Source organism: Tursiops truncatus, chromosome 15 (assembly GCF_011762595.2).
Source record: "Tursiops truncatus isolate mTurTru1 chromosome 15, mTurTru1.mat.Y, whole genome shotgun sequence".
Taxonomy (NCBI): Eukaryota; Metazoa; Chordata; class Mammalia; order Artiodactyla; family Delphinidae; genus Tursiops; species Tursiops truncatus.
The window spans coordinates 54,422,587-54,441,026 of record NC_047048.1 but is presented as its reverse complement, the minus strand read 5'-3'; the positions used below and the strand labels follow the sequence as shown (position 1 = coordinate 54,441,026).

The following is an 18,440-nucleotide window of genomic DNA, read 5'->3' as shown; positions in this document are numbered from 1 at the left end:
ACTTTTGCTCTCTGAAAACCCACATGATGAGGATGGAAAGATAAGATGCACACTGGGAGAAGTATTTGCAAATCTGATATCAGACAAAGGACCAGTATCTCTAGAGTATGTAGAAACCTCAAAACTCAACAGAAAAAAATAAACAATCCAATTAGAAAATGGGCAAAAGACACAAAGAGACATTTCTCTGAAGGGGATATCCAGATGGCAAATAAGCACGTAAAAATATGTTCAACATCATTAGCCACAAGGAAAACTAAAACCATAATGATACCTATCAGAATGCTAAGATAAAAAATATGACAGCACCAAATGCTGGTGAGGAGGTAGAGAAACTGGATCATTCATACATTGCTGGTGAGAATGTAAAATGGTTCAGCCACTCTGGAAAATGGTTTGGCAGTTTCTTATATAAAACTAAACATGCAGTTACCACATGATCCAGTAATTGCACTCTTGGACATTTAATCTGAGAGAATTGAAAACTTAGATTTGTGCAAAAACCTGTACATGAATGTTCATAGCATGTTTATTCATAATAGCTAAAAACTTGAACTGCCCAGTTATCCTTCAATAGGAGAATTGTTAAATTGTGGTGCATTCAGACCATGAAGCACTGCTCTGCAGTAGAGGAATGAACTAGCCATGCACACAATAGCTTGGGTGAATCTCCAGGGGATTAGGCTGCATGGGAAAAAACAGCGAATTCCCAGAGGCTACATACTGTATTCCATTTATATAATTTTTTTTTTTTTTTATGTGGTACGCGGGCCTCTCACTGTTGTGGCCTCTCCCATTGCGGAGCACAGGCTCCGGACGCGCAGGCCCAGCGGCCATGGCTCACGGGCCCAGCCACTCTGCGGCATGTGGGATCTTCCCGACCGGGGCACGAACCCCTGTCCCCTGCATCGGCAGGCGGACTCTCAACCATGACGCCACCAGGGAAGCCCTATATAATATTTTTGAAATGACAGTATTTTTAGAAATTTCAGAACAGATTAGTGGACACCAGGGATTGGGGTGGGCAGAAGGATGTGGGCCTGGTTATAAAGGGCAACATGAGGGATCCTTGTGGTGAGGGAAATATTCTGTATCTTGATGGTGATTATGGATGTGTGAATCTACACATGTGATAAAATCGTATAGATACACATAAATGATTTTAAGTAAAACTGAGAAATATGAGTAAGATGGTTGGATTTATCAATGTCAATATACTACAGCTTGAAGTACAATACATTAGGAGAAGGTGGGTAGAAGTTCACAGGATCTATCTGCATTATTTCTCAGGCTTATTTCAATAAAACTTCCTGTGAAAAAATCTGTTGGACATCTCAAGAAATACTGGTCCTTTTTTTTTTAAAATGCCGGTCAGATCACCTTTTCCTTGTTATGCCTTATATTTCTCTGAAACAACTTTTAAAATCATTATACAAATAAACAGTTGCCTATCTTTGATCATTTTCACTGTTTCTAATGTTTTGCTATTATAAAGGGCTGTGTTCAACATTCTTATGGTTAAACCCTTGTATATACCTTAAATTGTTCTTCAAGCTATGTTTCTATAAGAAAAATTGCTGTATCACAATAATTTTTTTTTTCTTTTTTTGCGGTACGCGGGCCTCTCACTGTTGTGGCCTCTCCCATTGTGGAGCACAGGCTCTGGACGCGCAGGCTCAGTGGCCATGGCTCACGGGCCCAGCCGCTTCGCGGCATGTGGGATCTTCCCGGACCAGGGCACGAACCCGTGTCCCCTGCATCGGCAGGCGGACCCTCAACCACTGCGCCACCAGGGAAGCCCATGATATTTCTAGCTTTTAACCCACACAGCTTCAAAAGTCATTTAGTGGTTCTGTGCCCTGCTTTCCTTCTCTGTGAAATAGGAACAAGGCCTTTTTCTCCCCAATTCCCAGGGATTTTGGTGTTCTTTCTTCTTTGTTTTTCTTCCTTGGCTCTGTCTTTATTTTATGCTATCTTGTGATTTTGTGTGTCCTTAAAGCCACCTTCAGTCCTTGATGGGAAAAGGTAGGGGTATAAGTAAGTAAAGAACCATATAAATAAAATAAAGAGAGTTATGAAAGCACTGAAAGAAGTTCAAAGCATCACACATATGAGAAATTTTTAGCCAGTGAGTGTTATCAATGGCAGAGGTTGGAAAATCCACTTTGTCATTTTGTCTGTTAGGTTAGAAATGTTCAAATCATTGTAGACTTCATGCGATATCTACAGAAGATAAAATATTAGAAAAACGTGGATGAAATAAACTTTCTTTGGTCCTTTGAAGATAGAAGTTCTGAAATAGTTAAGTAGCAGAGGTAAGAATATACTTTTTTTTTTTAGAATGTACCTTTAAGACATGTGGCTGGAAGTTCTTATAAAGGAGAATTAACATAGAGATTATGATGCATCTCTCACCCTCAGGAAGTGCTCACTGCAAAGGTCACACAAGAGAATGATTACAAGGGGAGTATAAAGTCACTTATAAATAGTCATCACAATAGCTGACATTTATTGTTTCCTTGGCCCTATCCCAGGTAATCCTTCAATAAGCAAGGGGAGAGATACTGTTTTCATCCCCATTTTAGAGATTTCTTTTTTTTTGGCTGTGTGGCATGTGAGATCTTAGTTCCCCAACCAGGGATCAAACCCGTGCCCCTTGCAGTAGAAGCACAGAGTCCTAACCACTGGACCACCAGGGAACTCCCTCATCCCCATTTTAGAGTTGAGAAAATTGAGGCCCAGCTAAGTTATTTAACCAAGGCTATGGTAGAACTAGGCAGTCTCACTCCAGAGCTTTGTCAGTGACCACCATACACAATATTGCCCAAGTGGTTCCCTCAAGCAGCAGTGCTTCTCGAGGTTTCCTCCAAGGCTGACACCATCAAGTTCTCTGTCACACACACTCCTGGGCCAGGGCCAGGATAAAGGGAAATGGGTGACTTTTTGCTCTGGCTCCCATCTGGCTTGATCACCAGCCCTGGCCTTCCCTTTTCACTGTCCTGGGCTTATTCTCACCCTAAGCATATGCTCAATAAGCCCACAAACACTTGTAATTCAAGAGGGGCTGAATTTCAACGCAACATTCTTGAAGACCAGAGAGGCATGAGGACATTTGTTCTTCACCTTGTTTGACTGAAGATTCCTTCAAAAATCTGATAGATGGATAAAGAAGATGTGGTACATATACACAAAGGAATATTACTCAGCCATAAAAAAGAATGAAATAATGCCATTTACAGAAACATAGATGGACCTAGAGATTATCATATTAAATGAAGTAAGACAAAGAAAGACAAATATTATATGATAGCACTTCTATGTGGAATCTAAAAAATGATACAAATGAACTTATTTACAAAACAAATAGACTGACAGTCATTGAAAACAAACTTATGGTTACCAAAGGGGATAGCAGAGACAAAGGGGGAGATAAATTAGGAGTTTGGGATTAACATATACACATTGCTATGTATAAAATAGATAAACAACAAGGACCTACTGTAGCACAGGGAACTATATTCAGTGTCTGATAATAACCTATCATGGAAAAGAATCTGAAAAAGAATATATAGATATAGATGTATATATACAGATAGATAGATGTGTGTATATATATATGAATCATCTTGCTATACACCTGAAGCTAACACAACATTATATATCAACTATACTTCAATTTTTTAAAAATGGTTTTTAAAAAGAAAGAATCTGGGGAATTCCCTGGCAGTTCAGTGGTTAGGACTCGGTGCTTTCACTGCTGGGGCCAGGTTCAATCTCATGTCAGGGAACTAAGATCCTGCAAACCTGCAAGCCGTGCAGACAGACGAAAAAAAAAAAAAAAGAATCTGATAGAAAAAATGAAAACTTTCCCCACGGGGGGAAAAAGGGGGCCTCAAATGTAGCATGCGGTTTTGGGGGAACCCCCGCCAGAAGCCTAGGCCTTGATTTAACATTTAAAGGAATAAAACAACAATGACAAGAGGAGGTGTTGATGGGCTTGCTAACTAGGGGTTGGGAGGCTGTCTCCTTCCTCCTCAATCAAAAGAGGAAGTTGCCTATTCCTATGACTTGATCATTAAAATTAATGCAAAACATTAGTATAGTTCCCGAAAAGAATAATCTATCTTCCACTCAGTCTCTTGTGTGCTTTCTATGTGACTTTAAGGTCCCTGCAGGCTAGTTTTGTTTGTTCAAGGTCTGCCACATCCTGTAAAATCTTTCACTGTCTTGGAACCAATCTGGGACTGTACAAGAACATTTCCGTGATGGCCTAACAGGAATTCCATCGCAGACATTGCCCTAGATGAAGGTGTCTGTCACCTACCTAACCCTGTAGACCAGTGCACTTGACATTTTTCCACTGGCATAGGTATGTGGATACATGTGCTGGTGCATCTAACAGGGATTTATGTTTAGAAGCCGGATCTTGTTCAGCTTTTTTTTTTTTTTTAATAATAATTCTTTTTTATAAATTTATTTTTGGCTGTGTTGGGTCTTCATTTCTGTGTGAGGGCTTTCTCTAGTGCCACGAGCAGGGGCCACTCTTCATCACGGCGCGTGGGCCTCTCACTATCGCGGCGTCTCTTGTTGCGGAGCACAGGCTCCAGACGCGCAGGCTCAGTAGCTGTGGCTCACAGGCCTAGTTGCTCCGCGGCATGTGGGATCTTCCCAGACCAGGGCTCTAACCCTTGTCCCCTGCATTGGCAGGCAGATTCTCAACCACTGCACCACCAGGGAAGCCCTCTTGTTCAGCTTTGCATGAGATGTTTCCTATTGACTTGGTAAGCTTGAAGTGTTTGAAGGCAAGGAGAAAAACAACAAACAACCCAAGAGATGCCACATATTCAGATTCTTTGGCAGTTTATTTACTGAAAAGAGAGTTATGTGCTGGTGGTGAATAAGGCCTTTGCCCAGCCTGGGAAATCTTGTGGAGTCCGGGCAGCAGGAACCCTGGCAGCATCCCACGGTGATCAGCTGAGGGAAAAACAAAAATCTTACAACACTGTCCCCAAATGCCCCCTTTCCCTCCCAGAAGATAATCTTGTTTTGCCAGACATAGGAAAGCTGTACCTGATGCTCAACTCTTGGTCTAACAGTCATGAAGCTACTGTAACATGACTGTGTTTCCCCTGCTCACTGTCCTTTATCAATCAGTTCCCCATCACCCTTTTAGTTTCTTGAAATAAAGAAATTAGACCTTTCTACAAGTGGTACATTTTTCGGTTTCTTTAGACAGGAAAAAGGTACTTTGGGGCAGGCAACAAAGTAAGAATGTAAATATTTGAACTGTCTGCTAAATTTGTGATCAGACAGAGGTGAGCCTAATGTTGTAGGACACATGGCTGGGCCTGGCAACCTCCTTTTCTTTGTTGAATGGAGAGAAAGTACAGCTTTTGGGGCTTAAAGGGTTTTATCATTTTTTACTGGGTGTCCTTAGGCATGTTAAGAACTTCTCTGAGCCTCAGTTTTTTCATCTGTTTTATGGGGCTAATAACACCTAACCAATGGGGTTGGACACACAACAGGTGTCACAAATGACAGTCCTCACCTCTATACTTTTAACTCTTGTTTAAGCATCAGGCTCAATGGTCCATAATGTATAGATTTCTGGATTATACCTTCTTCCTCCCTGTTGAAAATTAAGACACTTGTCTCTTTTTCTTCTATCATATGTCCATCTCTTGTGATGGTTAAGAGCACTGATCATTTTCCTATATTACTGTGAGAACGCGTATCATCTGCAATAAATGCCTTGTGCCCATTTCTACTCTTACCAGTCAGGCCTGAGTTTTGATAAACTACTTCCCAAGTTCTGAAGGAATTGGGTTTAGGGCTAAAAGAAATCAAACAATAATCTTGATAGAAGTGGAACAGAGGCCCACAGTGTTGTCCCTGGATCTGTTGAGGTCGCTGGCATCTGCTTCTGGCTATGGACAGAGATCCAGCATCACTATGTCTCTTCAGAGTGATGGGAGAATTGACTTTCCTAGCCATCTTGCCTGCCTATGCTGTGCTGATTAGTTAAGATACCAACATTCCTTATTTGTATCCCCTGTTTTTGTTTCTGTACACCCAGGGGATGTAAACTGAGTGACTTGGGGTGAGAAAGGGTGTAAAGTGGCATTGATGGTTGCCAGCCCTGTCACCATCTTCTCCACTAATACGCCACATATTGTGTCTTTCACTGCAAGACTTGCTTTCAGTACCTGAGAGCAAGTGAGTTGTCCTGTAACCATCACCTGTAATTTTCTGCCTTGAATCCTCATTGTGTTCATGAGCACACTAGCTTAGAAGTCAGCTGGCTAGCAGCCACATGCTGGGACAGTGCCCACTGCTTTCAGCTGCAGCCCCGCAAGGCTGTGCTCTATGTCTTGGGTCCCTTTCCTATGCTGGGCCAAGGGCAGCTCTTGGCCACATTTGATTCTGCTTGAATTGTGATTCAAAATTGGGACAATGATAACATTTTGGTATTAAATAATTAAAATCCAGAAATACAGTGTAAACTCCTGACTTCTGAAAATATTTCTGAAAATAATATATAGGATACTACATTATTCAAAGCAGTTTCATAAGTTAGAGTCCTATTTCTGTGGAATGTTCCCAATTTGGCAAGCCAGATAACCCTAGAATTATTTGAACACTACTGGAAAAGCAGTGCCCTGGAGACTTCCTTTTTAAAGCTATAGCCTTTCTTTGTCAGGCTTCAGGATTCGTGCCCTGGAAGCCATTAGTGATTTCAGGCAATGAGCTGTAGAGAAAATCCAACGCATATCTTTCTTGTTGCAGACTTGCTGCGACATTTTTGGAGGGAGGTCCCCACTTTGGTATATGTATGATAGTTATGATATTAGTGATGAAGACATTAGTCATCCTTTTAAAAAATTTATTTAAATAAATAACACAGAAGGGTATGAAATGAAATATAAAAGTCTCATGTCTCTTCAGTACTTCTCCCTAGAGATCATCATAAATAACTTCTGTGCATCTTTCCAGATATTTTCTATGCAGTTATAAGCATATACATACATATAGTTATACTTACCCATACATACATATACACACATACACATACACCACATATATTACACATAACACAAACAGCTCATGTATCTGTTTTTTAGAAATGCAAATGGGATTTTACTATACATAGCATTTTGTATCTTACTCTTTTCACTTAATGCTATATTAAGGCATCTTGCCATTTTAGTACATGTAAATCTCATATTTTGGGTGGCTGCAGAGTATTCCACTGTATGGTTGGACCATACTTTATCTGATGTGATGTCTGTTGGTGGATGTTTAGGTCATCCCCACTTTTTAACTCTCACAGACAATCTGGTAGTGGGTTTCCTCATAACATATCTTACCCAATGCATTTGGTGAATGAATACTCTCATTAATAGAATCATATCTTGAGAACTATATTGCTTTATTTTAAATATTAGTGATTTAGTAGATTTTAGTGGAGAATATTTATAATAAAGCCTATTGACTAACAAAAGATCCCTTTAAGAATGTATAAGAAACATTTACAGATGGCGGAAGGGCTATAGAAGTCAGGTTAGTTGGGTTGATCTTACTATTTGCTAGGAGTTAATTCATGGTAAAATATTTGTTTTAGAACGTCAAATTAATATGCCATGAAGGAATTTAAGGGGGGTGGCCTTTTTAAATGAGTTTCCATAGTGGCAGATACAGAGCTGTGGCACATGCATCATTAGAATGTTCTTCCAGAGGTGGAACTATAAAAGAATTTTTCATAAGAGGAGGTGAGAAGTGTTGGGGTGGATTCTTCTTTCTAAAACTGTGTTCATAAGTGATAAAAGTGACAGCTTTATAAAAAGTCACTAAAGAACTAGATGTACAACAAAATAGTAGAAAGGAGCTGAATGTACATGTTTGCACAAAAATGGGCAACCCATTTTAATTCCATGAAATGAATACTAACTACTGTTTAGAGTAAATCTTGATAGCATTAACAGATATGCTGTCCTTGAAGTAACAACTGACACTGCAGAAATACAAAGGATCATGAGAGACTCCTATAAGCAACGATATGCCAATAAAATGGACAAACTAGAAGAAATGGACAAATTCTTAGAAAAGTACAACCTTCCAACATTGAACCAGGAATAAATAGAAAACATGAACAGACCAATTACAAGCACTGAAATTGAAACTGTGATTAAAAATCTTCCAACAAACAAAAGCCCAGGGCCAGATGGCTTCACAGGTGAATTCTATCAAACATTTAGAGAAGAGCTAACACCTATCTTTCTCAAACTCTTCCAAAATGTAGCAGAGGGAGGCACACTCCCAAACTCATTCTATGAGGCCACCATCACCCTGATACTAAAACCAAGCAAAGATGTCACAAAAAAAGAAAAGTTGCAGGCCAATATCACTGATGAACATAGATGCAAAAATCCTCAACAAAACATTAGCAAACAAAATACTAGCAAACAGAATCACGTGAAAAGGATCATACACCATGATCAAGTGAGGTTTATCCCAGGAATGCAAGGATTCTTCAATATATGCAAGTCAATCAATGTGATACACCATATTAAGAAATTGTAGGATAAAAACCATATGATCATCTCAATAGATGCAGAAAAATCTTTTGACAAAATTCAACACCCATTTATGATAAAAAGTCTCCAGAAAGTGGGCATAGAGGGAACCTACCTCAACATAATAAAGGCCATATATGACAAACCCACAGCCAATATCATTCTCAGTGGTGATAAACTGAAAGCATCTCCTCTAAGATCAGGAACAAGACAAGATTGTCCACTCTCACCACTATTATTCAACATAGTTTTGGAATTTTTAGCCACAGCAGTCAGAGAAGAAAAAGAAATAAAAGGAATCCAAATTGGAAAAGAAGAAGTAAAACTGTCACTCTTTGCAGATGACATAATACTATACAAAGAAAATCCTAAAGATGCCACCAGAGAACTACCAGAGCTAATCAATGAATTTGGTAAAGTAGCAGGATACAAAATTAATGTACAGAAATCTCTGGCATTCCTATACACTAACAGTGAAAAATCAGAAAGAGAAATTAAGGAAACACTCCCGTTTACTATTGCAACAACGACAACAAAATACCTAGGAATAAACCCCACCTAAGGAGTCAAAAGATTTGTATGCAGAAAACTATAAGACACTGATGAAAGAAGTCAAAGACAATACAAACAGGTGGAAAGATATACCCTGTTCTTGGACTTGAAAAATCAACATTGTGAAAATGACTATACTCCAAAGCAATCTACAGATTCAGTGCAATTCCTATCAAATTACTAATGGCATTTTTCACAGAGCTAAAACAAAAAAGTTCACAGTTTGTATGGAAACACAAAAGACCCCGAATAGCCAAAACATTCTTGAGAAAGAAAAACAGAGCTGGAGGAATCAGGCTCCCTGACTTCAGACTATACTACAAAGCTACATTAATCAAGACAGTATGGTACTGGCACAAAAACAGAAATATAGATCAGTGGAACAGGATAGAAAGCCCAGAGATAAACCCACGCACATATGGTCACCTTATCTTTGACAAAGGAGGCAAGAATACACAATGGAGAAAATACAGCCTCTTCAATAAATGGAGCTGGGAAAACTGGACAGCTACATGTAAAAGAATGAAATTAGAAGACTTCCTAACACCATACACAAAAATAAACTCAAAATGGATTAAAGACCTAAATGTAAGACCAAACACTATAAAACTGTTAGAGGAAAACGTAGCAGAACACTCTATGACATAAATCACAGCAAGATCCTTTTTTTTTTTTAAAGTTAATTAATTTATTTATTTTTGGCTGTGTTGGGTCTTCGTTGCTGCATGCGGGCTTTCTCTAGTTGCAATGAGCGGAGGCTACTCTTTGTTGCAGTGTGCGGGCCTCTTATTGTGGTGGCTTCTCTTGTTGCAGAGCACAGGCTCTAGGCACATGGGCTTCAGTAGTTGTGGCACGTGGGCTCAGTAGTTGTGGCTCATGAGCTCTAGAGCACAGGCTCAGTAGTTGTGGCACACAGGCTTAGTTGCTCTGCAGCATGTGGGATCTTCTGGACCAGGGCTGGATCACATGTCCCCTGCATTAGCAGGTGGATTCTTAACTACTGTGCAACCAGGGAAGTCCCAGCAAGATCCTTTTTGACCCACTTCCTATAGTAATGGAAATAAAATAAACAAATGGGACCTAATGAAACTTAAAATCTTTTGCACAGCAAAGTAAACCATAAACAAGACAAAAAGACAACCCTCAGATTAGGAGAAAATATTTGAAAATGAAGCAACTGATAAAGGATTAATCATCAAAATGTACAAGCAGCTTATGTAGCTCAATATCAAAAAAACAACCCAATCCAAAAATGGGCAGATGACCTAAATAGACACCTCTCCAAAGTAGACATACAGATTGCCAACGAACACATGAAAAGATGCTCAACATCACTAATCATTAGAGAAATAGAAATCAAAACCACAATGAGGTATCACCTCACACCAGTCAGAATGGCCATCATCAAAAATCTAGAAACAATAAATGCTGGAGAGGGTGTGGAGAAAAGGAAACCATCCTGGACTGTTGGTGGAAATGTAAATTGATACAGCCATTATGGAGAACAGTATGGAGCTTCCTTAAAAAACTAAAAATAAGGACTTCCCTGGTGGCACAGTGGTTAACAATCCTCCTGCCAAAGCAGGGGACACAGGTTCCATCCCTGGTCTGGGAAGATCCCACGTGCTGTGGAGCAACTAAGCCCATGCACCACAACTACTGAGCCCGCACACCGCAACAAAGAGAAGCCACCACAATGAGAAGCACACATACCACAGTGAAGAGTAGCCCCAGCTTGCCACAACTAGAGAAAGACCGTGTGCAGCAACAAAGACCCAACGCAGCCAAAAATAAATTTACCATATGACCAAGCAATCCCACTGCTGGGCATATACCCTGAGAAAACCATAATTCAAAAAGATACATGTACCACAAAGTTCATTGCAGCACTATTTACAATAGCCAGGACATGGAAGCAACCTAAATGTCCATCAACAGAAGAATGGATAAAGAAGATGTGATACATATATAAATAATGCAATTATTACTCAGCCATAAAAAGGAACGAAATTATGCAATTTGCAGAGACGTGGATGGACCTAGAGACTGTCATACAGAATGAAGTTAGTTAGAAAGCGAAAAACAAATACTGTATGCTAATGCACATACATGGAATATAAAAAAAAAAATAGTACTGATGAACCTAGGGGCAGGGCAGGAATAAAGATGCAGACGTAGAGAATGGACTTGAGGACACAGGGGGGAAGGGTAACATGGGACGAAGTGAGAGAGTAGCATTGACATATATACACTACCAAATGTAAAATGGATGGCTAGTGGGAAGCTGCTGCATAGCACAGGGAGATCAGCTCGATGCTTTGTGATGACCTAGAGGGGTGGGATAGGGAGGGTGGGAGGGAGGCTCAAGACGGAGGGGATATGGGGATATATGTATACATATAGCTGATTCACTTTGTTGTACAGCAGAAACTAACGCAACATTGTAAAGCAATTATACTCCAATAAGATATTAAAAAAAATAAAAATAGATAAATAATTTATGGGGGTGGGGAACAGATATGCTCTCCTTAAACAGATCCTTAGAATTAGATTTATTTGTTCTGTGTTCACACTTAAATCCCCTTTTCCCTTTGTGGGCACATCCCTTCGGTCAGGTGTCTGATTAGTGGCGTCCATGTTGGGAAAGCTGTGTGTCTCATGTGAGGTGGGTCCCCAGTGCCACACTCCAGCTTGCTCCTGAAGGGACTGCCACTCTGCCACCAAGAATGGCCCTCGGCAGCTCCAGCTACAGGCCAGGACAAATTTTCTTCTAATTACTGTTATTCTATGTCTTACAACAATGCATCCATCCTCCCTCACTTCTGTAGATAACTCAAGTTTTCACTCCATACCAGTGATTCTCAACCAGGGGTGATTTTGCCCCCTGGAGACATTTCGCAGTGTTTGGATACAGTTTGGGTTCTCCTCCTCTCTCACCTCCTCCTCCTCCTTTTTTTGAGGCCCAATAGAGATTGGCCCAACTTTTTATTTTGCCAACGAAAGATCTTAAAAACAGCCTAGGGCTTCCCTGGTGGTGCAGTGGTTGAGAGTCCGCCTGCTGATGCATGGGACACGGGTTTGTGCCCCGGTCCGGGAGGATCCCACATGCCGCGGAGCGGCTGGGCCCGTGAGCCATGGCCGCTGAGCCTGCGGGTCCAGAGCCTGTGCTCCGCAACGGGAGAAGCCACAACAGTGAGACGCCCGCGTATGGCAAAAAAAACCCAAAAACAAACAAACAAAAAAACAGCCTATACCAGTCATTCCACAAACCCCCCATCATTTTGTGAAAGACACGATATTTTAATATCCAAAATGGAAGAAGAACCTAATCCCAAAATCACGATCAGGCTTCTCTAGTCACAAGTTTTCTCACTTGGCCGTGGACTGGTGAGAATTTCATCATGGCCCAGCATGAGTTTATAGGCCAGCACTCAGGACGCTTTGATGTACAGAGCATATAAAGCACTGCTTACTGTGCCCTGGTACTTAATAGGCAACTGGGAAATGGTAATAAATACTATTAATAACTATTTCTTAGAGATTATGATGCATGAAATTTGATTCCTTCAATTTTTAAAAATTCTGATATCTTTGAACAAGTGAATGGGTGGCTGGCTATTCGTTTCTGTTGATTAAATTTTCTGTGGTGGAGAGATTTCTGTAAAGTTTGTGGATCATATTTTTAGTAGATTATACCAAGATTCAAGCTCAGTTAAAATGTCTCTCTGCTTTCTAGAGCAAATCATTAGGTTAATGAGAAGTAATTTTTCCATGTGTATCTCTCTCACCAGGTGTTAATGCCTCACCAACACGCTGAGTTCTCTTCTGTTTTCTCCATATTGTAATCAGTTGTTTACCTGAACCCCTGATGACTGGATTTTTTAAAATGCAGTGGATTTTGTTCATTTATCCATTCAATAAATGTTTATTGTGCATCTACTATGTGCCAGGCCCTGTGCTTGGCACTGGGCATACATAGTGAACAAAATAGATGAAGACCCTGCCTTCAAGGAGCTTTTATTCTAGTTACCAGGGTCCTGTTTGGAGGTGGTACAGAAGGGGTAAATATACAACAAAACAAATAAATAAATACTGTATCAGCTGGTGCTATGAAGAAAAGGCATGCAGCATAAGAGATGGGGTGCAATTTAAGCACCATGGCCAGGAAAGTTCTCTGACAGGTGACATGCGCATAGAGGCTGGAAGAATTTTAGTTTTAGTGGAGTAAATTAGTACATTTTTCCTTTGCTTGTAAAGTTAGTTCTGTGATAAAGAGCCTCTTCTATACTTTTATATGGAAGAGGAGAAAATGCAAATATCAGAAAATAACAATTAGAGAAATAGTAATATATTTACAGCACTATTTCCTCAAAGTACAAAGCAAAAAGAAACAAACAAAAAGGACTGGTGGTTGTTTTGGACTTATCTAGAAATGAGCCAGGTTTTTTCAGAATACCTATTACTGCTTCTTCTCCATCAAGTTTTACTTGATGGTTGGACTTCATGATATTACATTGTTAAGTGTCTGGATTTTGCTGTCTTTAAAAAGTACTGAAGTTTGTTTTGGCAGGCAGTTAAGTTACTTGCTTATCAACTTGATGGTTTCAGGCTTGTTTTTAAGTTCATTAGAGAGATTTTGGAGTATCCTTTACTCTGTACTTAGTTTAGCTTACTACCAAGGTGTGCCCGTTCTGGGTCTCTACTGAATACGCTGGATGTTCAACAAGGTCTCTCCACTGTGGCTGTCAGAACATGGAGGTCTCCTAGCCCTGTGCAAGTTCTTGGAGTTGTTCAACTCAGCTTCCCTCCCTGGCTTTACCTGGCTTTATGGAATTTAACCATAAATGTGCACAGCTTAGTGTTCAGTGGAAGACTCAAAAAGAATCCTTGTTCCAGTCTCTGCATCTCTTTCTCTGTGTAGCTCCCTTCTCTCTAGAACTTAGCCTCACAAATTCTAGGTACCTTAAGCTCGAATCTCTGTCTCCTCACTGTGGAGACTGCTGTGCTCTGCTTGGATCCCACTCCCTGCACTGTGGTCCAAAAAGTGCCTCCAGGCAGGAAGCTGGGGCAGTTGTAGGCACATCTTGTTTTGTTTCCCATTTCTCAGGGGTCAAAGTCTTATACTACCCGTGTCCAATATTTGAAAACAGTCGTTCCATACATTTTGTCCTGTTTTCTAGTTGTTTACAGCAGAAGTGCAAGTCTGGTACCACTTAGTCTGTCATTGCTGGAGGTTATTTACTTAGATTTCTTTTTCTACTATTCTTCTGTAGTAAGTAAAGGCAGAGATCTTGTCTCCATTTTATAAGTTAGATGACAGAGTTGCCAAGAGTGACTAAGAGGTTTGAGATCACACACTGAGTTGGCAGGATGGCAGGAACTGTGGACCACATTATCTGGCCCTGCCTCACTAAACTACGGCCCGCCTGCAGACCTAAGCACCCCAGTGAGTGTTACTGGTTCCAACTGGCAGAGACAAAAGCAGCGGAGAAAAGAGAAGAGAAAACAGTAAAAAAGAAAAGTGGTAGAAGAATGGGGTAGGAGAGAGCTCTACAGCTGTGTATCAGGAGAGAAATCTGGGGTTGTTATAGTAACACCAAGAGCTGTATCAGATATCACTCACTGTCACCCATAATAATATAGAAATAATAGCCACCATTTACTGAGTTGAGATCCTTCAGTGTATTATCTCATTTAATCTTCATTCTCTACCTAAAGAAGACACTATTATCCCTATTTTATAGATCAGGAAACTGAGGCTTAGAAAGGCAAAATTACCTCCCCACAGACACAGCTAATATTGCAGCAATGCTGAGATTTGAACCCAGACCTGCAGACTCCAAAGCTCGTGCTCTTCATCGTAATGGTTCACCAGCAGAGGTCGCCTTTCCCTGACTCATTTTTGCTGACTTGCCTAATATTTTTCCCCCTTTCACCTGATTCCACCCCTTCAGGAATACCATTCATTTTCTTCTGATTTTTAAAACCAATACATGCTAATTTTAGGACACTTTGAAAATACAGAACATTAGAAGGAAAAAAATCATCTATACTTTTACCTTTATCCATTATTTTCAATCTCAAACTTTGCTTGTTAACTGTAATGCTCACCTTTGTAACTGCTTTGTCTTCATTACATATAATAAGTACTCAATGAATGTTTATTGATTTCAGGCACCATAGCAACTCTATAAACTATTTAAATAGCAGGTAATTTGCTAAGAAAGTCACACGTTTGTGTTTATGCCTAAAGAACTACTGGATTCCAGTGGACACACATGGGGACCTGATAGTATTTTTCAGTGCCTCAGGTCTATGCCATGTTAAGTTTCATGGCCCTTACAGCTCCTTCCACCATGCTGTACCCATAGGTACTCAGCAGATACCCTTTGACTGATAGACCTTCAAAGATGGAAAGTAAATTCATAGTTGGTGAATAAATGCACTGTGCTAGCTCCTGGGGAGAAAGTGTGAACTAGATACAGTCTCTGCTGTCTTAGAATTTAAATTTACCCTTTAGTGATAGAAAACCCAAGCAACCCATTTCTGAAATGTCCAGATTAGAAGACATTTTCCCACAGTGATATATTTATCAGCAAACTCAGAGTTGTTTGTCACGGGTAGGTTTAAAAAAGAATGGCTGTGGAAGTCCAAGTAAAGTTCATAAAATAAAGAGAGGAAAATGTTACTGCAGGCTGATATTAAATGATCGCTTAGGCTGCTGTCATGCTGTCTCACAGGGGAAAGGTTTTATTTATGTCTCCTTTTGTCTTGTCTTCTTTTCATCTCTGGGTTTGATGGGTAAGCTTTAACCTGGGCCTTTGATTTACCGTGTCCTGGAGAAAGGGACCAGGGATGACAAAGCCAGCCAGGCCATACCTAAGAGCCTGATGTATTGTCCCAGATCCAGAGCCATCTGAGAGGCACATGGAGGATTTTAGCATCCTGCTGAGGGGGAGCCTGCTGGGAGGCAGCATCCTGAAAACCTTTATGAGAGAGTTTCCCAGTCCTACTTTGAAAGGCACAGTTTGCTCAGGTATTGGGTTATGGCAACAATCTGTAGTCCTTTGAAACATCTTTTACTATCAGAGTTTAATCAACTGAGAAAATAAGAAATTATGGGGACTTCTGGGTGGCTCATGGTTAAGAATCTGCCTGCCAATTCAGGGCACACGGTTCGAGCCCTGGTCTGGGAAGATCCCACATTCCACTGAGCAACTAAGCCCGTGCGCCACAGCTACTGAAGCCCGCGTGCCTAGAGCCCGTGCTCCGCAGCAAGAGAAGCCACAATGAGAAGCCCGCACACTGCAACGAAGAGTAGCCCCTGCTCACCACAATTAGAGAAAGCCCGTGCACAGCAACGGAGACCCAGTGCAGACAAAAATAAACAAATAAAAATAAATACATAAATTTATATAAAATAGAGAACTAATAAGAACCTGCTGTATAAAAAATAAATAAAATAAAATTCAAAAAAAAATCTTGTGGAAGTCTGTGACCAACATTTCTTAACCTCTAAAATATAATTTGGTAAAAACTTTGTTGTAGCATACTGGGTATTGAGGGACAGTGATCTCAGTTATCTATTGGGAGTGATAAAAAATTACCCCAAAATTCAGCAGCTTAAAACAACAAACATTCATTACCTCACAGCTTCTGGGGGTCAAAAATCTGGGAGTGGCTTAGCTGGGGGCTTCTGACTCTAAGTCTCTCATGAGGTTTCAGTCAAGCCAAAGCCTTGACTGGAGCTGGAGGATCTGGTTCCAACAAGATTCACTCATGTCACTCCTGGCTGGAGTTTTCAGTTCTCCAGGCCCCTCCACAGGGCTGCTGAGTGTCCTCAAGACAAAGCAGGTGACTTCTCCCCAAGTGAGTTAAGAGAAAGAGAGAGAGAGGTGGAGGGTGCTCAAAACAGAAGCCACAGTGCCTTTTATAATCTAATATTGGAAGCAACAGACCATCACTTCTACCATGTTCTATGCGTCACACAGGCCTACCCCACTACAGCATGGTTGGAGGCTATTCAAGAGTGTGAATACCAGGAGATGGGGATCATTAGGGGTCATCTTGGAGTCTTGGCAACCATGTGGGCTATTGGTCAGGTGGTCATTTCATTTAAAAGTCCATCATGTTGGGTCAGGTGAATTGATGTTTACTGCTTCTGTTGTTCATCTTCTTGAGACATATAAAGTGAAAATCCAGAGCTGTGGGGCTGTGAATGTGTGTGTTCATGTGTGTGTCCTTAAATCCCAACAATGAGGCCAATTATATAGTTTCTTATCATACAGTAGGGCCAAAGAGCTGATACCTGAGAGGCACAGATTGATCACCAAGCAGACTTTTGGATTTGGATGAACAATCTCAACCTGAACAAGACCAGGGACCCAGTACAAGGGAAAAGCCCCTTCTCTTGTGTCCACTGAAGGGGGCACTGACCAGGCTCAAGGTGTGGGAAATCTGGAGGGAACCTATTTTCAGTGGAACATCCTGGGAACACCTTCTCAAAGCTATGGTGCCTTTTAGCCCTCATTTTCCAAAAAGGGAAAGAGAGATCCAGTACCAGGCTGCTGGTAGAGCCCTTCCTTTATTCTCCCCTATATGAGTTCCTGGTCTGGTCTTGAGCAAGTCACATGCTTGCTCTAGACCTTAAATTCTTCAACAGTAACAAAGTGGTTGTACTAGAAAGAAAGGTAATCAGCACAGGCCTTCCTTCCGGCTCAGTCATGTTGCAACTGCTGTTTCACCAGGTACTGATCCACTGAAGAGTTACCTGGGCATTCAGATGTGAAATCTACTGGTTTCTAAATGGCATTTTGTTTCCACTCAGAGACCTGTAACTAGCCAATCTTATGGCATGCAAGTGGAGGCACCTGACAGTACCCCAGTTTCTCCAATAACAAATAGAGGGAATTACCGAGGTCTCCCAGGCATTCTGAGCAGTGTGCAAATGATTTGCTTGTTTCCACTCAACGCTGCTTTTCTAAAGGTTCGTATTTGTTATAACGGTAATAGGTTAACATTGTAAAATACAAACAAACTTAAAGAAGAAAGCTTAGAAAGAAGAAACTCTAGGATGAAAAGGATGGAAAGAAGTTGGGATGGTCTTCAAATATATCTGATGACTTATTTTCTCATAACTGTTAACATCACTTAACTATGGTTGCTGGGTACATGGAGGTTTGCTGTTTTCAGTTTTGTATGTTTCCTGCTTGTTTGAGTATTTCATACATTTTTAAAAGCAATGCTGAGAAGAAAACCATCTCCTTTTAAAACCTGGTGATAATCCTTAATCATTGTCACCATTTTTGTGATTTA

The 18,440-nt window shown here is 40.7% G+C and overlaps 1 protein-coding gene across 16 annotated transcripts in view; it reads left to right on the top strand.

The window, feature by feature from the left end:
* The window catches only part of SHLD1 (shieldin complex subunit 1), a 99,059-nt gene that overhangs the window by 32,787 nt on the left and 47,832 nt on the right, over window positions 1-18,440 (top strand). For 2 of the 16 annotated variants that reach the window (XR_004522032.2, XR_004522033.2), the window contains exon 3: window positions 17,953-18,111. The exons of 11 other annotated variants lie outside the window; for them this stretch is intronic. Coding sequence is in view for 3 of the 5 variants with exons in the window: in XM_033839567.2 (XP_033695458.1) it covers window positions 16,030-16,196 (167 nt within the window). In the remaining 2 variants the exon portion in view is untranslated. 3 more of the 16 variants (XM_073792701.1, XM_033839567.2, XM_019941463.2) reach the window with 3 other exon arrangements.